Source organism: Henckelia pumila, chromosome 4 (genome assembly GCF_033568475.1).
Source record: "Henckelia pumila isolate YLH828 chromosome 4, ASM3356847v2, whole genome shotgun sequence".
NCBI classification, from domain to species: domain Eukaryota; kingdom Viridiplantae; phylum Streptophyta; class Magnoliopsida; order Lamiales; family Gesneriaceae; genus Henckelia; species Henckelia pumila.
Genome location: NC_133123.1, coordinates 161,891,650 through 161,917,974, shown reverse-complemented (window position 1 = coordinate 161,917,974; position 26,325 = coordinate 161,891,650). Strand labels below are relative to the sequence as shown.

The window sequence follows — 26,325 nt, the reverse complement described above, 5'->3', positions numbered from 1 at the left end:
TTAGTCTACTATCCTAAAATGAGTTTTCGATATATTGTATAAAAAAAATTGATATGAAAAAAATTCATATCAGTATTGATATTGAAATTTTTTATAGAAAAATCCATACTGAAATTGTATAAATACCAAAAAAAAATTCGATATACCAAAAAACGTCTATATATTAATGGTATTATACGTTCTTGGAGGCTCAATCACCAAAGACATATTCATTACAAAAATAAATTTTAACTACAAATAATATTATGCACTCCGTGCACTAGTATTTATTTATTTTCCCGCGAATTGTGATTTGGTTTATTACTCCGTCACAATTAATCGCAATATAGCTTTTGGTTTTTTATGATTTTAGTTATTTTTATTGGTAAATGTTGATGTGGCTCGATGCCACCCAAAAAAATTATTATTATCTTATACTTGTATATATTATTTTTTAGCATTATTAGTGTAATGCTGATTTTTCATCCTCAAAATATCCCTAATTTTTAAGCATGAAAAAAAAATTATGCTAATTTTTTTTAAAATAAAAAGTTATTGAAACTGAAGATTTTAAAATTTTAAAAGTTTTAAATTTCTAAACGTTTTAGTAAGAGTACTGATTTTTTTTTAAAAAAAAATCCGGTTATACAAACACATTATGTATGTTGGGATACTAGTATAAAGACACCTTAACAAATTTATCTCCACGAAAAAAATTACAAATTTATCATTATAAAAAAAGGAAAAATTACATTTTTTGCTTTTGTAATTTTCACTTTTTTTCATTTTTATCATCTTGACAATAAATTAGCATTTTTAGGCATGTAAGTTGTAACTTACAATTTTTTTTTTCATTTTTTGGTCCTTTATTAATCACGTCTCGCCTATTGACCTAAAAAATGTTAATTTGACCATCGCGGATGTTGACATAAATTTTTAAAAAACCACAAAATATTCCAAAAAAAATCACGACACATGCAAATTTCTTTATAATTAAAAATACATGCTACAATCTAAATCCGTCACATAAGCAATTTTTATTCAAACACGACAAACTCCATTCAAAAAAATATAAGTTATAAGGTTAAAAATATATTATTTTATTGAATTTTGTCTCCACAATTCAACCCAGCCGATTGTCCACGTTTTGAGTATCATATAAATGCTAAGACACTGTTCTCTTCACGATATTACTAATTTATGTACGTATAACTCATTACATCTCATCTCACGTTCTTCTCATCATATTATTTATCTATATATTAACTATTTATTTTATATCAATCAAATCATTAATTATTTATCTCACATCAATCAAATCATTGAATTAAATTATTATATTACCGCTTATAAATAATATAATTTTTATTTTATTTATTGTTAAAAAGACAAAATAGTCATTTAACATTTTTATATAAAATTTAATAAATCAAATCAAATAAACCATAATCTATCAATCAAATCCAATACAATTTTAACTATCATTTTTTATTATATTATAAGACTTATTTATATATTACTTATACCATAACTCAAACCAAACGGTGCTTAAGTTAGTTAAAAAACTTAAGTTTGTCACATGTTATTGTTGAATTCGATGTCCAGTTGAAGATTATAAAACCCTTGACGAGGATATATAATCTTTTAAGTTTGTTTCTTTTGCATAGACAAGTGAATCAGATTGTCGATACTCTGGTCGAGAGACTGTTTCAATACCTGGTCTGATAGACGAGCTACAACTCTTAAGTTTATTTTTATTGCAACTATTCTGGATATGGTTTTTTTAAAAAAAAGAAAAAAAGAAAAAAAAAAAGTGGGAAAGGATGAGGTCTATGCATGAATACGTTCATATATACTTGAAACATGTGTCACCCGTTCCAAATCCACGCGTCCAATTTCAACCCCCTTCAAATATACTTCCACACTTGATTCTCACACATCATCGCCACCGTCCATGGAGGAGGAGCAGCAACAGCGCAGCCGCCACCTCACCGACAGCATCGCGGACTACTTCCTAGAGAAGGGCCCCTCCACCTCCCAAGTCCTCGCCGTGATAACACTCGTACCCGTCGCCGCCGTCCTCCTCTGCCTCGCCGGAATCACTCTCGCCGCCACCCTCCTGGGCCTCGCCGTCGCCACCCCACTCTTCATCATCTTCAGCCCCATACTACTCCCCGCCGTCCTCACCATAGCCTTCGCGGTGGTGGGGTTCTTGACCTCCGGAGCATTCGGGATCACCGCGCTCTCTTCGGTCACGTGGCTGATAAGTTACTTCCGCCGCATGAGGGGGAGCTTTCCGGAGCAGATGGAGCACGCTAGGCGGCGCGTGCAGGAAACCGTCGGGCTCACCGGCGGCCAGAAGGCCAAAGATGTCACGAGATCTTGAATTTAAATGTTTTGTTTAATTTTGTGTTCCATGTATTATTGCTAGCTAATAAATTCAGATTCGTACATGATGTTTTGGTACATTTAATCATTTTGTGGGCTTGTAAAACTAATTAATTTTACATGAAATCGGTATCACAAAAGAAATATTAATCATATCATAGTGTAGATGTATTCGGTTAGTTAGGATGATCCATGCAACTATTGATATTGTTTTGTTTTTTGTTTTTTTTTTTACGTGGAAACCTATTTTCAGTGTTTTTAGGGTAAATCTTCGAATTAACGTAATAGCCTGTAAACTAGGCTAGTTAGGTAAACAACATTAGGCAAGCTTTGTGTGATAGACTAGTCTAAGAAGATGTTGGCAGGAAGAATCGAACCCCAGTTTTATGTCTAAAAGTTCACCTATACCCTTAACTAGGGGCTTCATGCAACTATTGTTGATCAATGATATGATGGTGCATTTTTATTATTATTTTTTTAAAAAAATAATATAGTTGTGAATTTTGTTTTAAATCATGTAGTATCTCAACCATCAATTTCGCGGTTTCATGTATCAGTCGTTTCTTTCGTGTAAAAACATGGGTAGAAGAAAACATGGGCATTTTTTTTTAGTTGAGAGGGCACATTGTTAATTTTAACTTTGGAATTAGATCGAATTAGATATATCTTGTTTTAACTTTGAAATTTTGACGTCAGATGGATCGAATTAGATATGTTGTTTTAACTTTGGAATATTTTGTTTTAACTTTGGATTTTTGGTATCAGATACGTTGAGTTGTATGTTCGACAATATCGAATTAGGAATTAGATATGTTGTTTTAACTTTGGAATATGTTGTTTTAATTTTGGATTTTTGGGATCAGATGAGTTATACATTGAGTTAATGCAATCATCTTTTACCCTTCTTCCTACATTTTTTCCTACGTACACATTTAAATATAATAAATTTATATATATTTGCTATTACTCAAATTAATCAATATATATCTAGTATCTATGAAAACATTGAAAGAAAATTTATTTTTATTAAAACCTATTTACACTAATATTGTATATGATTTTAAATACATATGTGTAAATATTGTATATGATTTAAATACATATGTTTGTATCTATATAAATTCATAATAGAAAATTAAAAACGTTATTTAAAATTTATGATATCAAAAACTAATTTAATACGTAAACTTGGAACATAATTATAATAAAATAAAATATTATAATACTATATTACTATCTAGTTATGGATACCAATATTTCTATTTCTGTAAAAAAAATTATTCTCCATCAAATTTCAATGTCTTGTGATATATATATGTACACATGTAGTGATAAAATTATGGTTTTTTTTTTTAATCAGGAATGTTTCAGCAACTGAAGAACAAAAAAAATATACTAAAAACAAACATATAGACCAATACTCTCCTTAAAAATAGAAAATATTGTGTTTCATTTAAGATAATTTAATTTAATTGGTGTTGACATGCATAAAATGGGCGGTGATAATATAGAATAAATTTGATTTTTCATTTACTTGTTTTTATTTTTATTTTTATTTTTGGTTAGAAACACCAAAAATTGCATCAACGGCCAGAAAGTTAAGTTTCATATGTTTGCTAATTAAAAAAAAAAAAAAAAAACAAGACAACAATCATTAAACACAGTAGAATCACCTAACCCATGTGAAGTTAAAATATGGGCAAGACATTGTTTTTATTTCAGGCCTCAAGGTATAGCTTGATAATCTCCAATTGGGCTATAACGAGGAATGAATGGTAGATAATCTATCTACAAGTTGTTCAAATACATGATCACGCGGCATAACACTTATCCTTGCATACTTCGGGCTATCGCCAAATTGCTTCCCACCTTTGCTTAATATCTTATAATTCTCACGCAGAAATCTCTCACAATCATCTATCTCACCTTCGCACTTCACCCAAGCAAAAGCTGCCAAGAAAGAAAGAATAGATTAATAACATGATGAATTCATACAAATATATTGATGTAATTTCTTTGAAAAAAAAAATATATATATATATATACCAGGTTGTGTGGCGAAAGTCCGGCCGCTGAAGGCGCATTTGCCGGCCGGAAACCGGGGCAAACTGAAGATCTTGCCTCGGTTCACTGCACTGCTAAGTAATCTCCACCTCTTGGCCATGAGGTTGTAGCTATGTTCGAAGAACGCGTTGCGTTCGACCTCCAACTTAGTACTGCTGCCTGATGATCTGTTGTGTTCGTGTGTATCTACCACTACTTGTAAGATCTTCGCCCCCCGAATCTGAGAATCTTTCGACACACCTGCGCTGTTTATGACCATGAACTCTGCCATTTTCTTCGCGATTTCTTTGTCTTTAACGAGAGCCCAGCTGCAAGATTGTTCAAAGGATAAATGAGTCCTCTGTATTAATTCATTCAGTTATTGACCCAAATGCATGCAGAAGTTAATGTCAATACATGCACAACGAGCAATATTGGGAGATGGCAACTGTTAGATGTGTTGAATTAAGTAGTTGGAGTCGTATATATAGATCCCTTCCCCCTGGAGCTAGCTTTTGGGATGAAGTTAGGTTTAAGTCTATAGTATTAGAGTCCAGACCCACGTTATGTGTTGGGCTATCTTTATGAGCCACCTGCTGACGTTTTGCAAACTTTTGGTAGTTGAAAATATGGATTTGAACAATCATCCCCTGAGCTAGCTTTTGGTTTTCCTCGAACCAGGGATGCACTTATGGCAAACCTCATAATTTATTAGATTTCTCTCACATTCAAAAAATGATATGAAACAATAACCCCAAATGCATAATATAATGTCTGTCTTAGGACATAATAAAAAAATACCCCCTTAAAGACACATTGGAACAGATTTCTTTGAATCAGTTCTAATCCATGAAGGCTGCATTAGATATTTTAACATGCAAGAATACACTAAATTCACAACTTGCCAACACTTCCACTTATGTTTGATATAATGCTGAGATGTGGTGCTTACCCAAGACGAGTACCGGCATGGCCCGTGCATTTGGAAACCGTAAATAGCATGATATCGTGATCCGCAGGAGAAGAGATTGAAGTATACTGCGGCCAGTAGTAAGCTAAGTCATGTATCAGTATCCCACCTTGTTTACTACTCACCACAGCTTCTCTTAATGATCCATCAGGGTTGTTTGGAGAAGTTACGATTTCAGTATACCGCCCATCGCCCTTGAAGTCGCGTGCATCGCCACCCCATTCGTATAGTCCAGATTTCAGATAATTAGCAAAGAATGGGTATGCCTGCAAACATTTAGTAGATTATTTGACATGAAAACTTGATGGCTGTAAACCAAATTATTGGAAGATCATTGTTTTTCAAGTAGCAAATGCGAATCATCTGACAAGAGTACTTTCCTAAAGAAACTGAGATTCTAGTGATCATAGGAATATTTGAGCTTAGCAAATAGCAGATAGCAACTTAATGCAATCTTCGACATTGTTATGTAGTCGCTGAGATCATAACAATGTTGAAAAAGATGACACTCACAATGGCCCATTCTGGCATAATTTCACTCATCTACAAGTATTTGATAGACACGTGCATCTTAGATCCAGCCTACAATACGAACACATGATACATTTATTGGCATTGAGCCTCACATTGCGACTACTTACGCTGTGTTGGTCCAAATGAGAGCACCAAAGCAGACCATAAGGCGTAAGAGGAGATTTCAAATCCAAAAACTAGTCATCAATCAAGAAATCCTCTTATCCTTATAATCATAACATAGTTCCAACTTAGTTGAAGTCGACTAACACATTGCAACCTGTTTTCATGAAACAAGAAATGATTTTATTAATGAAAAAATGTTACAAAGGTGAACTCACCGAGTAGTATGGTGCAGCGGACACGACAGAGACTGGCTCGGAAGAATTTCGTGGAGAGGTGGCATACAACACAGCTTGGATAAGCTGAGTGGAACCCGTCCCAACCACGATGAACCGGTCTTGAGTCACAGCATTGCCCACCAATTTGTGCAGCCTAACCACTGCATTTGCAAATTCAGGCTCTAAAAAGAAGCAAATGTTCTTGACATCAGAGACATAGCTCATGAATCTCCAGCCAGGGATCACAACCGTTGTTTTTCCCCCCATCTGTTGCCAATACTTCTCGTACATCGTTGGATCACCTCTGCATACATAAGCATGAAATTGGAATCAGAATCACCATTTAGTGCAACATTAGATTAATTCATACATGTTGTCTGGACCTCAAACCAAGAATCAGGAAAACTCGAATATATCTAACATCGGTTGACTTGAGTCCCAGTGGAAACAAAATTGGCTTTCTTCTCATATTTAGGTAGTGTTTGGGAGAGCTTTTAGAAAGCATTTCTCAGCTTTTCGTCAACAAAAATTCACAAAATTTCAAAATTTTATTAAGAAAAAGCTGATAATTACTTTCTAGAAATCCGCTCAAACACTACCTTAGTCCGATTTTTGTTGGTGCTGACATGGTGCTACCGGACATATCAGCAAAGTTCATAACACTATCAGCAATGTCTGACCCATTCCATTTCTTCTGCGCAAATCGGACTAAATATAAAAGAAAACCCAATCTATTGCATCAAGCCAGGTGATTCTATGCTACATCCACACTTCTATCCTTTATCTCAAACTAATTTTGGAATATATATATATATATATTATCTGTGCTGTAACTAAACATGGAATCCTTATCAATACAATCTAATTAATTTCAAAGCGCATTCAACATGCATGGTAAAACAACAAAAGAGACAGTTTGCGAAAACAATACTTACAGATCAACATCAATAATTTCATCATCGGAAACTGATGATTTAGCTTCAAAAACAGCCCTTTCGGCGAACCCCGAACACGAATTCTTGCATTCATTTTCACAGCTTAAATCGTGCTTGTGCTTCCCATTGCTGTAGTCTCTGTACACAAACCCCAAGTTCAAAGCCAAAGAAACCACCAAAAGTTGCCTCCAAATCCTTACCTTCAACTCCATTTATGATTCAAAGAAAACAATCCACAACAACCCTTTAATTTGTTATGGGTCAAGAATTTTTCAGACACAAAAACATCTGAACAGATTGGGGCCAAAGGCGGATATAAGCTCGTGTCAGAGTACGAGGCACTAGTCCACCCAAGTTTCTTTTATATGCAAATTGCTCAAAAATCCAGAATGCAAACATGTTTTACTTAGAACTCTCAAGTCATTTTTTTGTACCATAATTTTTGTTAATTTATACCACATCTTATATGATTTTGTATCATATTTTATGGCTAAGGATCCCAAAGCAAAACATGCTTGCATTTAAGGATTTTTGAGCAAATTGCCCTTTTTTTATTATCCACACCTGTAATTATTTATTAGTCCAATAAAATTATTTCTCTACACCCGAAGCCTAGTTTATTTTGTTAATTCTAATACACAACTTCATTTGGAGTCTGAAAATTTTTCATTTTGCGATTTTGATTGGTTATTCACATTAGCAAATTTTAGTTTTAGTCTTGTAATTTTGTTTTGGTCTTCACATTGGAAGTGTTGTTGACTTGTTGACACTATGCAAATCAGCATTACATTATTTTCATGTCAGCGTCAAATTGAAAAAAAAATAAAAGTTGCCAAAAAAACAATGATAATATACTAAAATTAAAATTTGATAATATAGATAATAAAAATCACAAAAAACAAATATATTATACAAAAAGAATAATTTTCTCTATTTTTTGTGAATAGTATAATCTAATGAATTTTTTTTGTTATTATATATAATTTATTAACTTAAATTCAAACGTACCTCAACTTTTATTCTTGGATCCGTTGTCGAGCAAAGTTAATCATAATCCAAAAATCTTTTAAGATGTGGGGAAAAATTAATTGCATTTAAAAATTGAAAACTCGATAAATGTGCTTGATTTTTGAGAATTTAATATATTTTAAAATATTTTAGTCTTTTATGGCTGTTTGACTTCAACGGCTAATGTGGTAGGCCTATTCCTATGTGCTTTATAGTTTATAGGCCACATATTCTCCATCCCAATCTAGATTATAATATAGTTTGTAAAATATAAATTTGGAAATATTTTGGATGAAATAATTTTCTAACATATTTCAGATGGATTCGGAAAGAGTAGCTATATTTTATTTGTCAATCTAATGATAAAATTATTTGTTTATCACCTCTTCAACATTAATTATATTTATGTATTATTGAATGATTATTAAATGAATGATAAAAAAAATTGATAAATAAGGATTGATAATTTGTGTTAAAAATAGTGTTGTGTTTGGTTTGATTTTTAGGAATAAGATTAAATAATGGTTTAAAAATTTTTGCCAACAATACCATTTATATTTTATTGGATGGGTGATTTTTAGATTGGAGGGAAAGGGTAATTATGGAATTTATGAGTAAGATAAAAACAAGGATAAATAATATTAGGATGAGAGGAGGGTTTAGTTAACCTACTATAAAATAACTTTATCCTTTCTAGGTTAAATTTGCTTGTTTTAATAAAAATCCTACCAAACAATGGATTAAATAAAAAATCACACACAAACCTACCTAATCCTTTGTACCAAACACTGCATAAAATTAATATTTCATTAAACCATAGACGCTATTTGGTCCACAACTTACTAATACTCCAAAAAACTTTTATAAATAACTTGTCAATATGCTTACAAGCACGTCACACCAATATGTGTATCTATATCCTTGACCTTTTTCAAATTTGAGTTGTTGGATACGTTTTTTATTTGATTAATATACAATATAGGTGTGTTTATTTCAACCTATCTTAAGGGAATTTCAACGTGATAAGTTTTTCGGGTACGTTTTGGTAAGATGACAAATAATTAACCTTCAAATAAAATGACAACTAATTAAAAGTTTTAATGAATAAATTAAAAAAATAAATAAATTTTTGAGGAAATTGATAAATAAATTAAAATAAATTTGGCTAAAAGCATTAAATTGGTTGTTCTGTCAGTCGTACTCGTTCCTCTCTCTCCGGCCCGACTTCTCTCATAGGCGATCATCACAGCATCGCCCGTCTGAAGTTCGCAGCCCCCTGCCTCATCCGCCTCCGCCGCCGCCCACCAGTTTCTGGCAAGTTTTTTTTTTTTTTTTTCCTTTTTCGTCTTAAATCACTTATCTGAATTTGTTTTTGCTTTTGGGAATTGTGTTTTTTTTTAATAATTGCTGTATCCTGGGGTAACGCCATCTTATATTTTCAAATTTTGACGTATTATCGTATCCACGGCGTATCCGGTACGACACGACACGGTACCGGTATCCTTGCAACATATTTGGCAACTAATCATGTATTTTTGTTTCTTTCTAAACCATGGATTTTCTTAATAAATTAGTCTAAGCAAAGAAAATGTGATTCGGTGGTAATTCAAGATACAGTTTGTAAATGTTTAAAAACAACATTGATTCTCAGTTAAAAGCACATAGTAGTTTATTACAGATCAAGCTCGCACGAGTTCCTGGCCAAATATTTCATTTAGTCCACTAAGGTGGTGTTTGGAAATGTTAAAAAAAAAAATGATTCTCAGTTTTTCTTTGCAAAAAAATTTTTGTCAGCATCTTGAAACACTGACTTAGTGGCTCACAAAAATTGTTGCCGGGGACGCATGCGAGCTTGATCTGTAACAAAATCCTGCTGCATTTCTTCTCCATTTTCAGTTGGAATTAGAATGATGCAGCATCAACATTAGCACATGTGGACTTTCCTGGTTTATGCAAATGTGTAGATAGCACCAGTCCCTGATCTTTTGTATCAGTATATGGATTGGATTTATGGTATAAATGAAGATTTGGTCGACATAAGAATCCAGTTCCTGCTGAGTGTTTGGATGATACACTGATAGTAAATCCCTTTGATGTAAAAGGATTTTCTTTTTTCTGTTTCATTGTCTGTATTTAGCTCTCAGCCACACAAATCCGGCCGCCTGATAAAATATTCTTTGTTCTGCTTACTTTAGTTTTGATGATGCGAAGTTTCATACACCCCTTTAATTTTTCTTCATGTTTGGTGTATGAAAATACTAAAGTTGCTTCTTTTATGCAGATGAAGTGAGATGGTGGTGTGGCACAAATGCCTAGTTTGTCTGAGTTTGTGGTTTCTAATGAGAGAACATTGTGGGGTTGGTTCTTTTTGATAACTGGCTCGCTCTCGTCTCTGGGTTTTTTCTACGCTGCTGTGATATCAAAACTTATGCCTTCATCCAACAATGCTGTTATCTCTGCTATACAAAATGACTGGTAAATTTCTGTTATTTGTATCCAACTTCTAGTTAGTTATGGAGATAATATCTTTATGTTCTTGTTAAAATGTTAACTAATGTTAGTAGTATCTTCGGCAGCATGTTCGATTTTCCATTGGATTTCATTTATGTTATTATATGAATATACTTGTGTCACTGTAACTTTTAAGCATTTGTTTCATGCACTCGTGGACACTTGTGAAATATGATTTGAAAATCTAAGCTTGTTAATGTTTTGCCTGGCTAGAATTGTCTTACTTCAAGCTATCCTTCTGTTTTCTTGGGGGAAATTTATGTTTTCTGCAGAGTATCGCAATGGTGTTGGGATATGCAAACGAATAATTTCAAATTGAAAAACAAAAACAATTTGTGTTTAGAGATAATAGTTTGTTCGTAATCTAAGGATGCATGATATTGTTTTTTGATTAAGCAGGTACTATTGCTTCTTGGTCCCATTGACATTTCCGATCCTCCTCGTTGCCGTGTATTTCCATTGGCTGAGCATGAAGTTATTCAAGCATGCGTGATCCCTACTTTAACGTCGGATATTCGAGGAGGGGGCATTCATCGGTTTCAACTCTTAGTCGTCTATATGCTCGATATACCTGAGTGATCTCAAGTTTCAAACACCATGATCGTAACTTTGGAATTTTAAAGAACTTCGAATGAACGAGGAACTGAAAATTTGCTCAAATGTAATTTCTTAGTTTCTGTCCTAATGATTACTCTAGTGTTTTTTTCTAAACATAAAATAAAATTGTACAGTACTGTGATAGAGAACAACTCTCTACAGTAATGTAATCAATGAAATTGCTATTCTCACAAGAAGAAATTGAAATTTTAGCTTTCAACTAAGCTATCGATTGGAGCAGGCACTCCCCCATCAGTGGCCATAATCTCCTCATTGATGTTATTGCTTTTCTCTAGCTTTAATCTTCGGATTTCATCTTCTTTTTGTTCTAGTTTCTCTTGCAAGATGACCACCTGTAACCATTGCGATTCAAATGCAACTCAAAATCAAGAAAATATAAGGCCCAATACCTTCTAATATTTCTATGATGTGCTTCACGACTAAGATCTGCATTTGATTAAAGTGCAATTTTGCGGGAAGAACTACTGAACTAGATACTGAAACCATTTCCATACTACACAATGCAAATGAAGATGCAATGACAGAGACGGGGGAATACCAATTCATTTGATCTATCCACATCACCGGTCAGCCGCTCCATTTGCTTACAAAACCCTGCACGAGAACAAAACAGTAGATGTGGAGTGAACCCATGACTTTTAACCCACACAAAAATAAAGGCGTAAGCTCTCACAATAAAATATATGATAATCTCATGGCTTCAACAGTCCTCTTTTACAGTGTTTTGCACAATAGATCATAAAAATCGTATACGTATAAAAATTCAGAAGAAAAGCTATAGCATGAGATAATTGCCTTAAAATCCCAGTATTACTTGAACGATTGTGCCGCACTACAAATAAGTTTTGAAGAATTGAGGAAAACTGACCTTCAAATTGACTCCTGAGTTCGGCATTTTGAGACTTTTGCAAAGCAAGTTTCATAGCTAGCTCATGCATCTTCAAGAAACAATAAAACAAAATATTAAAATTCTCATTTAGTCATTTTACAAAGTTAAGTGGGCTACAGATTTTCAGGTTAGATCCACTATGACCAACAGCACTAAAGATACAGCAACCTCTAACTAACCTTCTGCTTCTAGAAGTAAATTTAACTGAAATATGGTAAATTATTGCCTGATGGAAATGGATTCTTACCTTCCCTTCGTTAGCTTGGTTACCAATCTCATCATTCTCTTCCTGTAGAGTCCTGCACTTTGCCATTAACATCTTTCCCATTTTACTTTGTGGGGTGAAACTGACGGCAGCTATATTATCCTGCAACTCCTTAACCTTCTTATCTTTCTCTTCAACCAAATTCTGACAAACGAATAGTTCAGGCAAAAATCAGTTTGAGTATGTACATTAGAACGCGTTTACAAAAAATATATGAAGTACTATGGAGTTAAATAACCCTAGCAAGTAAAAAACAGAAATTAAAATGAGTAAAAATTATAAATAAAAACATACAAAAAACAGCCAAAAGTCAGTAAGCAAGTACATCTTTAGATTCAGAAAATATTCTGCATGCCCGGAATGATCCACAAAAAGCAACCACAAATACAGAGGAAAAAGCATTATCTAGACAACTTCATCTACAGGCAAAAATTGTAACATGATTCAAATCTGCTTTGATTATCAATCCAAAAAAAGTACGTACCTTCAGTCGAGTGAACTCTTCATGGATAGCTGGATCAAGCAATAATCTCCTTGCCTGTTCAGCATATCACCAAAACAGTTCAAAAATAAACAACAGCAGAGAGAATAAAGAGAACTAACTGATCCAGTAGGCAACACCAGCAATTTAGATAATTTTGTGTTTCCCTTTGGAATTCCTCATAACCATAGCTAGGGAAGTAACCTTTTACAGTTTAAAACACAGAAATGTTTATAGTTTTCCTTTTGTGTTCATCTAGGAAACTAACCCCGGGTTTGAATCTTCAAGAGCCTTTTAAAAGGTTCAACAAATAATGAAAGTGCACCAATATGAATATCATGTAGGTTCAAAGTGCACCTGCATTGATGCTGGTTTCAACTGAGCTCTCAAATCTCGAACAGCAGACTGTCGAAGTTAGAAAGAGAGAGTAAAGAAATGGAAAAAGAACAAACATGCATGGAAACTCAGTTTTAACTGATAAATTAGCAACTTCAAACATAGCCATAAAAAGAAGAAGAACAAGAAACAAGCTCTAGTAAGTCTTCCAGATATGAAATAAACAATCTTGAATAATTCATCACAGTAAACACATTATTAAACGTCGCACCAACAAATGGAACAATAAAGAGTTGTGATCACAAAGAGTATCAGCTACAGCTAGTATTATTTCTGTGACAATTTGAGCCACATCCCTTTGCATGCACTGACAGACAACTCTCTTTGGTAACCCTCGTTTGAGACAATCTTTAACAAACCCTTGGTAAGAAAATAAGTAAATTGATAATATAATACGAAAATGGTCATAGAATTGTTGAGAAACAAGAAATGGGCCACCTTTGAAGGAGAAACGGCACGAAAAAAGAAATAAGAAACATTGCAGGTAAAACAGCAAAAGTTACTCCATCAAATGTAATTAAAGTTTGCATCATTCAACACATAACCAAGGCTTCAGCATCTGCCGACTGAATTCCTAGACGTACGGATGATGATAAGGGCATGATATTCATATCCCAATGAAAATATGACACAAAATTAGGAGAATCTTACATCAGCAAGCCACATCACTTTCATGCAGATAGATACATACTAGTATTCAGAAAATGATAAACCTTTTCATCTTTCCTCAACCTGAACTGAATGTATTATCTTTTCGGAAATATTATTAACAAGAATAAGCACACTTTTCAATAGCATGTCAACATAAATGTGAAACACATGTGTAGCCAGTAGTTGACGATAACAAGAATAAGCATGTATTTTCATTCGCATAGTAGCACCTACTTACCTTCAACTCAGCTATCTCTTGCTCCCGTTTTGCAAAAGTCACGATAAAGGCAGCTTCTTTTTTCTTTGCTTTTTCAAGCTAATACAAAAAGATTCAGAAAAATTGAATCTTGCCATCAAGGAAAAAAAATTCAAATTCAAGGAGCAAAAAATAAAATGCATACTTGCTCTCGCAACGACTCCTCTGAGGACCTCAGGGTCTGAAGGTAGCTGAGCAGTAATTTTGGATCTGACAGAGCATAAAATCAATTTGCACAAATTAGAATCCAAAACCCAAAATGGTAAAGAAATTTTAATCACGATAGTCCTAATAACAGAAGGAAATAAACTATAAGACAGGGCACCACTAGAATAAGACAAACCAGGATCTGCTCCTGGGGGTACAAATGATTCATTCTGAACAGATGAGCGCCACTTTTGAATCTCAGATTTTGCTCCTTCAAGTTTTGTCTGAAGTGACCACATTATGATGACAAAACATAGTTACTTGTCCAAAAAATATAATGGACAAATGTACAAGTATTATAAAGTATAAACTTTGATTAAAACAATAAATAATAGTCTAGTGTCCTTTTTGCCTAAGTTGCATGTCCTACTGAAAAAAGTAGACTCAAAAAATTACAGAGACTACAAGGAAAAGTATTATTAAGATAAAAGTAGATGTTTACCTGGCATCTTGAGAGTTCATCTTGACAGTTCTTGAGACTGCAAACAAGAAATCAGAGAATAATAGCTCATAAATGTTTTGCATTCCAGGTAAAATATTATGGATATATGTTCTAGCATTAGCTTATCTTTTTTGAGGACTAGGTGTAATATTTACCAAATCTCCAGAACCACAAATTAGTTAGGAAGGTGATATGTCAGAAAAAATATTTACAATTGACTGAGGAACAATACCTCTCGCGAAGAGATAAAATCATCCCTGTTGCTGCTCCCGGTGCAGTTTCCTCTACTTTCGGGGTAGCCTTAAATGTCAAAAAACAAAATAAAAGCCAATTGAGTTCGAAAGAAAGATCAACCAGATGCAATGTGTTAGATGCAGAACACAAGGCACGTGACTTATACAACTAGAATGATACCTAAAATCGAAACTAAGACAAACAAATGGGTGTTAATACATTTTTTCTTTCGTACCTGCAGGATAGGTTAGGAACATGCAAGAAAAGTTCACAAAAAGCAATATTTCAATATTTACTATTACATATCAAGTTGCCAATTCAAGAAACAAATGAGTGTTAAAACATTTTATTTGTAAACAGAAAGTTGGGTTCTCATCTTAAAACTTTCTCTAGGTACTTGCATTTTATGCCATGTTATGTAATTTTGGATACTTTAATTTTATAAAGTCAAAGCAATTCCATTTCTATGGCACAACAGATTGTCCCAAACAACCAATTCCAACTTCAAATTGGTATGAGAACATATAGCAAGATATGCCAGCAGCAAGACTAGCACTTGAACGTGCATGCCAATTCAAGTAGTCTCAACTCTCAAAGAAGTAAAAAGGTAACCTTTTTCGCTCCAAAAATATCATCTTCATCCTCGTCGAGATCTCCAAAGCTTCTCTTACCTAAAAATTAAACGGCACCCACAATAAAAAAAACAATGAAACTAAACAAACCAAAAGAAAGACATTACTTTCAGTCCACTCAATTATCACGTAATGAACCTGAACGCCTAGCAGCTTTTCCACCGGAGAAATCGCCCCCAAAATCATCTTCCTGCACTTTTTGAAGAAAGCATTAAACCCAAAAACAAACGAAATCACAGTGGATGAAAAACCAGTAACAGAAAACTGAGTCGAGAATGATGCAACTTACATCATCGAGATGATCATGGGACGCCATTGGGAATAGGAATTTGGATTCTGAGCTCGGAATTGAATTGGAACCCTACCGGAATCAGGAGTAGGATGGGGTAACGGTATATTTCGCAGTTGGAACATAAACGGGCCTTTTACTCATATTTGTGGCCCGCACCACCGCTTTCAATTTTAAGTGTTAACCAAATTAAAAAACAAAACAAAAAATTTGATATTTCTTGTATATAATTTCTATTTAGAGGGTATTTAGTTAAATTTATTAAAAACAACTGTTAAATAATTTGTATTGTTAAAATTATCAAAAAAAATATAATATTATGAATGTTATTTTAAAATAGTTTTAAAATTATATCATAAATATTAAACTTATATTACAAAAAAAATAAAAATATCTCATATTTTAATTTTAAAAAATTGATATTATTTGAAAATTTTATTTTTAAAAAATATTTAATATTTTGTAAGTGTTGAACATGGCTAGGAATAAAAATATAGAAGGCTATTTTGAATAAATAAAATTTTAAAATATGATTTTTTTTAAAAAAAAAGTAGAGTCGCCTTAGCTTTTTTTTTAAAAAAAAAATAGTTTATAAATTGTCAAACATTTGATTTTGACCATTTATGAGTTGTTTGATCAAATTATTGTCAAAACAATTTATAAGCTGTTTCATTAAGCTTATAAGCTCAGCCAAACACCTCTTTATTACATATAATTACCTTTATTATTTTAATTTAAAAAAAATTATCACGATAATGCCTGGGAAAATTTGTTTGAATTATCTCTTCTCTTATTCATCTCTCTATTCTTGTCATGATTTATGAAAATTTGACGTCAATAGTTAATTAAATTTGAGAAAACTGTATTTTGGCTTCATGTTTATCACTTTGATATTTTGGTATGTTATATTATCAAATTTTAGTTTTAGAACATATTTTTGCGATTTTAGTTTTTTTCTGACGTTTCATTGATGCATTAGCACATGGTGCTTATGTGACACAAATATTGTGCCGAAGTGCAATATCATCATGTCAGCACCTCAAATGAAAAAGTAGGAAGTTGCAAAAATAAAAAGATATAAGATTAAAACCAAAATTTTACAAGATAACCAAACAAAATCGCAAAGAACTAAATATATATATATATATAACAAAAAATACAATTTTAATTTAAGTAGATCCATCGATGAGATTTGAAATGACAATATATCCTACGTAATTGGTGAACCAAAATCTAACAAAAAGAACTGATTAGATCGATCCCAGTAGGATCTTTTGTTAAAATAACTGGTTACTTCAATTATATTTTGCTTTTTTTAATTAAAAAAAAAAACTAAAACTAAAACTAAAACTAAAACTAAAACTAAAAAAAGACTGAAGAAGAAAGTAAATTATAAATGTTTATTCTTGATTATTTAAGTTAATTTGGCTATTTCGATTTTGTGGAAGTTGAATTCAATTACTTTGATTTTGTTGGAAAATTTTATCAATTGCTCCAACTCATAAAAAAATTCGATTTGAGAAAATCGAGTATTTTTAAGTAAAAATTTAAGGATGTGTACTCGTCCTTAGTATTATTGGTATAGTAATTCAACCTGCTCTAAGGATCATTGAACAATACGAACCTCTCATACTGTTTTGAGAGTCCATCCCATGTGTTGATGATCAATGATCATACACAAAGCCCAACAAATTGCGGCGGCTTATGGAGAAAGCATGCAAGCAAACAACAAAATCTAAGGCACCCACAAAGACGTACTCCAGTCATCAATCAACATGTACTCTACATACGAAGAAGCACGGTTACAGTTAAGTAAAAGAACAGTAGATTTAGATCGATGTTAAAAACTAACGGTGCCATTGAACACAAGCTAAATACATGCTACATGAGCTATGAGCACACAAAGGAGAACTTCGCTAAGATTGACATTAAACGTAATGACTGAGGTGTTTGAAAGCTGCAGGGGTCATCTTCACTTGTTACCCTGCAAATATTCAACATTTCCACTTAGAAAGAGATAAAGAAAAGGAAAAAGGAAACACCGCCACCATAGTTTGAACTTTGAAGTGAGTTCGATGCTTGGGTGGCACAGATTATGTGTTTTGAAATTACCCAAACCATTTCTATTATCAATAATGTCACACCTTTAAACGGGAGGAACGGCGAAGAGAAGAAGAAGATCCTAGAGATAGAATTGATTGCCCTTTCCCAACTTCTCTTGCATTGCTGGCATATTCACCAGAGTCGAGCCCCTTTTGCTTTACTGGTGATTTATGACTCTGATAAGTAGAATCTGAAGCCACTGGGGCAGAGACAGAAACTGTTGTAAAATCTTGATCAATAGATGCTCCGATGTCAGAAGTTCCTGGATGGCCATTATGCTTACTCTTAGAAACATGACTTGGTAGAATAAATGAACTGCCAAAACGATAAAATATCCACAATCTAGTGGGCAAAGTTGACAAGTATTTTACATATCTCAATTTAGGACTGAGGACATGTAAGATAGAAGGGCCATACCACGAGCTGCGGCTACTTGGAATTTCTCCCTCATGGTTCTGACAAATTTAAATAGTCCGTTGCTGTTATTTAATTCACTGACTAGCTCTTTTGTCTCAGCCAGTGGTGGAACACAATCAAGCACTACAGATAGAAATGCAGAAAGGGAAGGATGATAAGATTTTGTTCACCGGAGAGCCAAATAAACCAATTGTGTGTAACATACATGTATATCTCTCATTTTCATGGCGAACAACAAAGGAGTACTCGTTGTTGGGGTTCTCTGGATTGATCTTCGTAAAAATGAATTTGACACCTAGAATTAGAACAAGACTTAGAAACACTTGTTTTGTTCAAATGAAACATATAAGTACGCAGAAATATGACACACCCACCACGACCACATTCAACACGGAAGCCAAGGACTTTGTTATACCATGAAATGGCATCTTCAATTTGTTCTTTATGTTCAAACTTCTGATTTAACTTTTCCTTGAATGCAGTCAAAGCTTTCCTCCAATAAAAGAAATTAAGAAAGACAACAGAGATGATCAGTATGAAATAATAATATGTGAAAACAAAGACAAGATGGATAAAAGCTCTTTCCCATGTAGATAGATAACAATAGATGAATTTCCATAATATACAAATATTTGTAAATTAAGTTTAAAATTAAAATAATATGGACAAAACATGGGCACATAAATAAAAACATGAGAAAAATGTCGAAGCATTGTAAGGAAGTAAGTTGATAAAAACAATATACAAGTTAGAAAAATAATATGAAAGATAAAACGAGATTGATGTAAAGCTAATATCCACAACAACAAACAAATAATAATATTATACTAATAAACACTGCCTGCTCTATACATATCATTAGATTTATTTTAAATTTCAGGAGTCAAGTAACATGATTGATTAACTGAAAACAGGAACAAAAGGTAAATGCATCCCACTTTTATTTATCTTTTCATAATGTTGAATTAGAGAAATTGTCATTTACACATCACTTAAATGGGTTTTCATTATCAACCAAAATGAATTTGATGCCGTACAAAGTTACTGTAAAGCCTCTCATGAACTAGAACTTTTGGGATAAATAGTTTCAGCACAATACTAAAGTCATGAGGTCAAAGTTATAAGCTTGGTATTTGGTCCCCTTCGGAGCCTGGTATTCAACCAACTTGTATATATACACCTTGGGTAGGTTGCAGGACTCTATTAAATTAAAGAATAAAAATATTGTGCAAAAGATCTAGCTCGAAGAACCACTCAACTATCATATAACATGATGGCATCAATACTCGAGAAAGTGAACGGTCACAGCAAACACATTTGAGAAATCATCTACCTTCAGACTGTCGAGCTACAATAGCAGCATATTCTTCTTTCCTTGACTTCTGATCATTCACAATTTCATTCAAATCTTCAATCCTAGCATTCATAACAGATATAGACTCCATCAATGCCATCCTCCTTGCCTCTTTTCTGGTCTTTGCTATAAATATCAAAATTGTCGAACAAACAGAAAACTCATGAATGCACTCGTAACACAAGCCCACTTTCAGATTTTTTAACTACAAATTGAGCGTCAACGAAAAGAGAGATATATGGAACACTTTATCCACTAATAGAGGAAAGCTGAAAAACCAAATCAGGAGGTCTTCCTCGAGCAATTTATTGAGAAATTTCATTATGTAAAATTTAAATCACAATCCCTCTTTAACTCTTCTGCACAAAGAGGGAACTCACCAGCTTTGCATATCCAACAACCAGTTCACTATTTATGACATCCAAGCAAATAAAAAACTTGAACTTGTGCGACATGCGTAAGAGTTTTCAGAAATAAAAGAAATATGAAAATAGAATTACCAGATAGAGCTTTTACCATAGCATCTTCAGCTTCTTTCAACTCTCCTTTAAGATCTCCCAAATTTTCTGCAAATTTGAAAACAAAAAAACGTAATTCCTTCGACAAAATCAAGATTCCCAAAAACTCAAAATTCCTCGACCAAGTAAAATAAATCATACTTCCTTCAAACACAGCAACAGACTAAAAAATTAAGCAACCGTAATTTCCATCCAAACAAAAAGAAAAAAATTTTAGAAAAGGAAATGCCTTGAAGTTGGATGGTTCTTTGAGCTTCGGACAGGGCAGAATCGAGGAGATTTCTGTACGAGGTATACGAAGAATCGATCTTGCGCTGCTGAATAGCGATTTCATTTTCACAAACCAACCTGGATTCCGCCATATGATTCCGAACACCATCTCTGCCTCCACTCTGCATCTCAGCTTCTGCGTGAAATCGCCAATTTTCCAAGAAATTTAGGGTTTAATTTGAACGGGGAGAAGAGGAGTGAAGCATTCATGGGAAGCCCGCCATTTTTTTTTTATTTTTTTTTTCTAATTTATTTTATGAAATTATTTTTTAAGTGGGCTGAAAAATTAGTTTCGGCCCCCCTAGTGGAAGGCCTTCATCCTGGGCTGATCTGGTGCACTTGAAAATATATATGTTTAGTCTACTGTCTATAGTATGTAGGCCCAGGGAGGAATACACTTTAATCTTTTATAGAGATAAATATAAATGTGTAGTCTGTAGAACAAATATTTTTTTTTTTTTTAAAAAAAAAAATCCTAATTTGACTAGAGAAAAATCAATTAATTCTCCTTGGTTGGCATGCAAGCTTTTTACCAAGCTGTTAGATTTAAATATTTCGATAGGTGTTAGGATCGAGCGATGATGTTGTTTTACAAAAAAATTTAAATAATGCTAATGATGTAACTTAAATATTTTAAATCAAACATCAGTTCAAACGTCGTCACGTTCAGAACGTTCTATCCAATAATGATGACCAGTGTACCCAACATGGTGCCGTGCTGACAAATTGTATCCCAAGTTTTCAATTATTAACACTCTATCATATTCATTCCCGTGGGGCTACAAAGTAGAGAAACCACCACACATGTTCCAAAAGTACGAACTTCAAAAGAAATTTGAAAATAAATATACATATTTGATTAATTTCATTAGATTATATATTCCTCGATAATATCATATTCTCGGTTAGGGAAGTGAATTTGTTTCCATTTACATTTGAATTGATTGATCAATTAATTAATGTGTTGATTAAGTCATGCTGAAATTATAATATAATCCTACCAAAATGCATTTTACCAATTAAAACCCTAATTTTATTTTTATACATATATTCACTTCATTGGTGGAGTACTACAGGCACGCAATGGGGTTGTACTGCCGTGCTATAGTCCTCTGATGCAAGTCGACAAGTGCACAACAAAAACCAGAGTTCGTACTTCAAACAATTACTTCTAGGGCCGGGGCATCTTGGTCATTTCACATACATTCGTCCAGTACGACTGAAAGTCGATTTTGATAAATAGATTATCTAAATCGCAAAATTAGAAGGACGAAAATAAACTTATAATAATTATCGGGAGAGAGTTAAAAATCACAATCTCTATTATACCATATGGTTAATTAACTCGAAAATTTACATGAGTAGGAGTACAACAAACATGACTTGTAGAAAAAAAGAATTGAAACCTGAGCCACATGTTAGAAGGGGCAACCGATCGAGCTATTGTCAAAAGATTTAACCCATCGTGGACCCAAAAATTAATGCTAACTCATGATTTTGCCTCCAGCTACCAAGAAAAACACATAATACTTACATTTTAGTGGGAAAAAAAATTACACAAAGTTAGAAAATTTTATAGTCCAAGAGATGATATATGCTCCTAAAATGCCCTCATCTTGTCCTTCCATTTGGGTCTTGATTCTCCTTGCGAGTTTCTGCAAGTTTTTTTTAGTACAAGTACAACCAGTCTTGATTCTCGTTGTGAATTTCTGCAAGTTAGATCGCAAATAAAATATAAAATGATGTATATACACGTAATTCACCACATGACTTTTAATAATTTTTTTATGCTACGTACACCGACTTGTATTTCCGGACTCTTGCCATATATAGATTCATCACACAAATCATGAAGAACATTTACCCGATTAAAGGATGGAATATATATAGTCAAAATCATTTTTAAAAAACCATAGCTAAAGAGCAAATTAGACTGAGATAGAAAAGACTTGATTTGACTACAATGATTGGTTATTTGTTTACCTTGTCTCTAAATGGTTGTGAATTTCCATTTTTAGCCTTTTACGGACATTTCGAGTTCCTCCCCGGGCCGCCGTAGTAAAAATAATTGCCCCAAACATCATTTTTCCCAGATTTTATGTCATAGCAATCAGGATGATCAGCCAAGAGATGAAGATTGGACAAAGGGAGCAAGCTATTGTCCCAATCAACAACTTGCAAGTTCCTAAAATAAGATGCTTTCCCAAACCCTTCATCAGCGAAGTGCCCACTCCCCATTTGGGTCGATGTGTGGTACCCCATTGATCTCGAGTTCACTATCTCACCCCCGAATTGAACCATGTCTGCATGGTTTTGCAAGTGGGAGAACAAGAACGACGGCCAATATCCGACGAGGAGGCCGGACCCGAACTCGAGCCACCAGTGTCCGTGTTTCGGATCCTGGACATATACACACACATAGAAGTAAGTGACATCGAAAAATATCCATATTCTATAATTCTTCACTTTGTGTGGTCCCTTCGGATCTAAACATTAAACAAGTAAAGAATTTAGTCCATTTCCACCCATCCCTTGGTTTGTGGGCGTGCCCCTAGTTTTCCCCTAGGTGTACACTGTACACTACTCGAAAAAATAGTTTACCAAATCTTAAATTTTGAAGAAAAAAAATGTGGCATATGTGATGAAGGTTATACGTACGGTTATACGTTGTCTTTGAAATTACAAAATTATCGCAATGAAAAAATCTTTTCACGATTCGATTTGAGATATTTTTGTAATTTTAGAAGTGATGTATAACCATGTATGTAACCTTCTTCATTGTACATATCACATGACTCTAATCCTAATATAAAAACTTCATAATTTAGCTAGCAAATCAATATAAAAACCTTCGAGGGACTTCGATTAGTATAATATAGAAATAATTTAGGAATGGTAACCAAGATTCTTGAACTTGCAAGGGTCAACTAAGAAACAATATTTAATTGCAAGAAGAGTGAGATAACAGTGGATTAATGTATGCAATTGGGGGCAAAGAAGAGAATCTTGCAAATATTATATTAGAAACATTGGAGCAAACCAAGTATATATAAAAAGAATCATATAGTCCTTTGTTTAATTATTTTATAAATATACATACGAAAACTTGCACACCTTCCATATCATAATGCCGATATCGAACTGCTTAGCACTGTAAGATGATCTCGGAGATATCGCTGCCCCGATCGCGATTTTGCTGTTGATTTGGACAAATCCAGAACATAGCAAGTTGTAACATCCAGTAGCTTGATATGCATCCGTCTGTTATACATCCAATGTTTCTTTCATCAGCAATGTGTTCGAATTTCGACACTCCGTAATAATTAAAAAAAAAAAAAAACATCGTCATACCGTCCAATATGTGAAAAACCTCGGATTATTGTCTCCGTATAATTCCGGGCTAACCTGAATTCATATCAACTACCTCGTAAGTAAAAAAATATATATATTATGATGATCTATCAACGATCGATAACGTTTATAAGTAGTGTCTGACAAATTTTTTACGAAGCACTTTTCAATTTTTCGTTAACAAAATTTCACAAAAATACCATAACATGACGACTATATATGAACCTGCCAACCCGCCTCGATGGTGTTAAGATCATTGCCAAATGAGCCAGAAATGACCCAAAGTTGTGATAGGCTGAATTCGTACTCATCTGTGACAAGTGGCGCCCACACGTTAATACTGGCCTTTGCTCCATAGTACTGATCTCCATTCACAAATGCCACTGCATGCTGCGTATTAATATATAATTGGAAACTTAATTAATATACTACTTTTATACTTGGATGTTTGAATTGAATAATATTTTTTCCCCTTAAAAAACTTGATTTGACTCCCACTTCTCGAAAACATGGTAGTATTAATATCAAAAGTTATAGCTGATAGACTAACTTCGTGACCGCTGCTGGTCGTGTCTCTCCGGACGCCTCTCGCGAGTTTTTTACCGAACCTGCCGATAGAGCTGGCCCTGAGAACATCTTCAGCCGTCGTTCTTCTGATCGGAATGCTTCCGTCGGGGCACAGTTCGCCGGTATCGATCCATGAATGAAATGTCTCCGATGTGATCGAGTCGAATGAACCGTTTCCCTTCGGTCTTTTTGGTGGTTCCTGCAATCCAAAATTCAAGAAATTAACAACATTAATATTTTAACAAATCCCATAAAACTAACTCGAATTAAATGTGCTATATATAAATGTTCTTGACAAGAAATAGATGAGATTGGCGAATCAAACGTACGTACCGCAGGTTTGTGTCCTTTGAGCAGAGGATGATCAAATGCTGGTTGATGATGAGATAGAACACAATCTATTACATCATCACCATATGGACTCTAAAAAATTTTGCAAAAAAAAAAAAAAAAAAAAAGCAAAAGAAAAAGAAAAACGTTATGGCCTACTCCGAAAACTAAACAAGAAAACTTTATCATGAAAATGGATTTTTATCTGAACCCGAAAAATTTTAGCAGAAGGAATTAAGAGACCTTGATTGTCTTGACAGCAGGCTTATTGATCTTTTTGAGGTAACTCCTAATCCTCCTGAACTTGTCCAACTCCTGTCCCGGCCGGAGAGTCTGGTTCTCCGGCCGCGGATCTATCTTTATGGAAACGACAATACTTAAGCGCGTCGCGAAGAGCAAAACGACAACGAAAAATGTGAGAAAGATGGGTTTGGAAGAAGCCATGTGATTGATTAATTTCGCAAAAGAATCTTGATGAATGTATGCGTGCGCTTGTTTTTTTCCTGAGTGGAACGAGGTAAGTGTTTGTTGTATGTATTGGCGGATTATTGTCTGGGTGCGATGATGCGAAACGAAAGAGAACAAGAAGGGTTGGTTTCATCCTAACATCTTGCAACTTCGGAAGCCATACAAATACAAATACAAAAACAAAAAACAAAAACAATGGCGGATAGTGTTCGGAGGAAAAAGTTAAAAGGATCTATATGCACATTGTTTTTCAAAACTTTGTATATGATATGACCCCATTTGACAGATCGTATATATGAATCTCTCTTTGGGAGAATCGAAGGAATGGTTAATTGCATAGATGGCTTTTACCGAATTACGATATTCTTAAAAATTTCTTATGAAAAAAATGATTTATTAATTTTTTTTGTTTTTAAATCTTGTGCACATACAGCCTGACATTTTCAAATTTTGAACATTTATCAATTCCCTTATTTGTATGTATTTTTAGGGGTATTTGTACTCAAAATTTAAAACACAAAAAGATAAAAATTAGAGGTTTTAATTCATTGATCTCGTGATTTCAAATAATGTATATGTAATTAGCTTTGAGAGTTGCCTCGTAAGTTTAAAAATGGACATTTATCGATACATGTCGGATCCATTGAAATGTCTACCTTCAAATATATATAGTAACTCTTCCTCTCTTCCCTCTTTATGTGTCTCAACCATTTTCGCAGATATATACATACGTGCTTATATACATAGACACATACATATGTGTGTGTATGGGGTGTATATATTAAGCATGTTTTATTTGAATAAAAGCATATTTTATTTTGAGAAATAAAAGAAGGTTGTATATATGGTCAAAACTCAAAAGGGTGTTTATTATTATTTTAAAAGAGAGTGATGCATTG

General features: G+C 33.6%; 5 protein-coding genes and 1 long non-coding RNA gene across 7 annotated transcripts; 2 read left to right on the top strand and 4 right to left on the bottom strand.

Moving 5' to 3' along the window:
• The first annotated feature begins 1,933 nt into the window (after positions 1-1,933).
• Positions 1,934-2,365, top strand: LOC140862251 (oleosin H2-like). Its single transcript, XM_073265256.1, has one exon. The coding sequence runs from the start codon at positions 1,934-1,936 to the stop codon at positions 2,363-2,365; it is 432 nt and encodes a 143-aa protein (XP_073121357.1).
• A 1,600-nt stretch (positions 2,366-3,965) lies between these two features.
• LOC140865815 (tryptophan aminotransferase-related protein 2-like) lies at positions 3,966-7,503 on the bottom strand. The gene is made up of 5 exons (XM_073270588.1): positions 7,170-7,503; positions 6,235-6,538; positions 5,363-5,646; positions 4,414-4,739; positions 3,966-4,317 (listed from the first exon to the last, which is right to left on the bottom strand). Exons 1-5 carry the CDS (start codon positions 7,379-7,381, stop codon positions 4,124-4,126), a joined length of 1,320 nt encoding a protein of 439 aa, XP_073126689.1. The 5' UTR covers positions 7,382-7,503; the 3' UTR covers positions 3,966-4,123.
• Positions 7,504-9,346: 1,843 nt separating this feature from the next.
• Positions 9,347-11,473, top strand: LOC140863376 (uncharacterized). The gene is made up of 3 exons (XR_012143927.1): positions 9,347-9,491; positions 10,459-10,652; positions 11,088-11,473. It is a non-coding gene; the product is annotated as an uncharacterized lncRNA (long non-coding RNA).
• Positions 11,321-16,193, bottom strand: LOC140863375 (FKBP12-interacting protein of 37 kDa). 2 transcript variants are annotated; one of them, XM_073266753.1, is made up of 14 exons: positions 16,049-16,193; positions 15,867-15,949; positions 15,740-15,798; positions 15,126-15,193; positions 14,894-14,930; positions 14,588-14,675; positions 14,390-14,454; positions 14,227-14,304; positions 13,299-13,346; positions 12,945-12,998; positions 12,443-12,604; positions 12,175-12,244; positions 11,845-11,900; positions 11,321-11,638 (listed from the first exon to the last, which is right to left on the bottom strand). In XM_073266753.1, exons 1-14 carry the CDS (start codon positions 16,171-16,173, stop codon positions 11,495-11,497), a joined length of 1,137 nt encoding a protein of 378 aa, XP_073122854.1. In that variant the 5' UTR covers positions 16,174-16,193; the 3' UTR covers positions 11,321-11,494. The 2 variants fall into 2 exon arrangements, with proteins under 2 accessions (XP_073122854.1, XP_073122855.1); XM_073266754.1 differs by having other exon boundaries at positions 15,898-15,949.
• A 1,641-nt stretch (positions 16,194-17,834) lies between these two features.
• LOC140867165 (kinetochore protein SPC25 homolog) lies at positions 17,835-20,908 on the bottom strand. Its single transcript, XM_073272242.1, has 8 exons — positions 20,670-20,908; positions 20,423-20,488; positions 19,902-20,048; positions 18,943-19,056; positions 18,774-18,863; positions 18,569-18,691; positions 18,193-18,413; positions 17,835-18,032 (listed from the first exon to the last, which is right to left on the bottom strand). The coding sequence occupies exons 1-8, from the start codon at positions 20,836-20,838 to the stop codon at positions 18,021-18,023; spliced, it is 942 nt and encodes a 313-aa protein (XP_073128343.1). The 5' UTR covers positions 20,839-20,908; the 3' UTR covers positions 17,835-18,020.
• A 1,106-nt stretch (positions 20,909-22,014) lies between these two features.
• LOC140864109 (protein neprosin-like) lies at positions 22,015-25,674 on the bottom strand. Its single transcript, XM_073268041.1, has 8 exons — positions 25,202-25,674; positions 24,962-25,051; positions 24,612-24,827; positions 24,287-24,451; positions 24,062-24,115; positions 23,825-23,971; positions 22,694-23,110; positions 22,015-22,419 (listed from the first exon to the last, which is right to left on the bottom strand). The coding sequence occupies exons 1-7, from the start codon at positions 25,400-25,402 to the stop codon at positions 22,733-22,735; spliced, it is 1,251 nt and encodes a 416-aa protein (XP_073124142.1). The 5' UTR covers positions 25,403-25,674; the 3' UTR covers positions 22,015-22,419; positions 22,694-22,732.
• Positions 25,675-26,325: the final 651 nt, after the last annotated feature.

Excerpts from the sequence above, each read along its gene's own strand:
- LOC140862251 (XM_073265256.1), top strand. The coding sequence starts at position 1,934 with ATGGAGGAGGAGCAGCAACAGCGCAGCCGCCACCTCACCGACAGCATC.
- LOC140865815 (XM_073270588.1), bottom strand. The coding sequence starts at position 7,381 with ATGGAGTTGAAGGTAAGGATTTGGAGGCAACTTTTGGTGGTTTCTTTG. Across the intron at positions 6,539-7,169 it reads GAAATTATTGATGTTGATCT|AGGTGATCCAACGATGTACG; the intron begins GTAAGTATTGTT and ends TTATGTATGCAG. Across the intron at positions 4,740-5,362 it reads CATGCCGGTACTCGTCTTGG|CTGGGCTCTCGTTAAAGACA; the intron begins GTAAGCACCACA and ends ACAATCTTGCAG.
- LOC140863375 (XM_073266753.1), bottom strand. The coding sequence starts at position 16,173 with ATGTTCCAACTGCGAAATATACCGTTACCCCATCCTACTCCTGATTCC. Across the intron at positions 15,799-15,866 it reads GATAATTGAGTGGACTGAAA|GTAAGAGAAGCTTTGGAGAT; the intron begins GTAATGTCTTTC and ends TTTAATTTTTAG. Across the intron at positions 12,245-12,442 it reads ACCAAGCTAACGAAGGGAAG|ATGCATGAGCTAGCTATGAA; the intron begins GTAAGAATCCAT and ends TGTTTCTTGAAG.
- LOC140867165 (XM_073272242.1), bottom strand. The coding sequence starts at position 20,838 with ATGCAGAGTGGAGGCAGAGATGGTGTTCGGAATCATATGGCGGAATCC. Across the intron at positions 18,692-18,773 it reads TGAAAATGAGAGATATACAT|TGCTTGATTGTGTTCCACCA; the intron begins GTATGTTACACA and ends TTCTATCTGTAG. Across the intron at positions 18,414-18,568 it reads CCAAGTAGCCGCAGCTCGTG|GAACTTCTGACATCGGAGCA; the intron begins GTATGGCCCTTC and ends ATGGCCATCCAG.
- LOC140864109 (XM_073268041.1), bottom strand. The coding sequence starts at position 25,402 with ATGGCTTCTTCCAAACCCATCTTTCTCACATTTTTCGTTGTCGTTTTG. Across the intron at positions 25,052-25,201 it reads CTGCTGTCAAGACAATCAAG|AGTCCATATGGTGATGATGT; the intron begins GTCTCTTAATTC and ends AAAATTTTTTAG. Across the intron at positions 23,972-24,061 it reads GGTTTTTCACATATTGGACG|ACGGATGCATATCAAGCTAC; the intron begins GTATGACGATGT and ends GATGTATAACAG.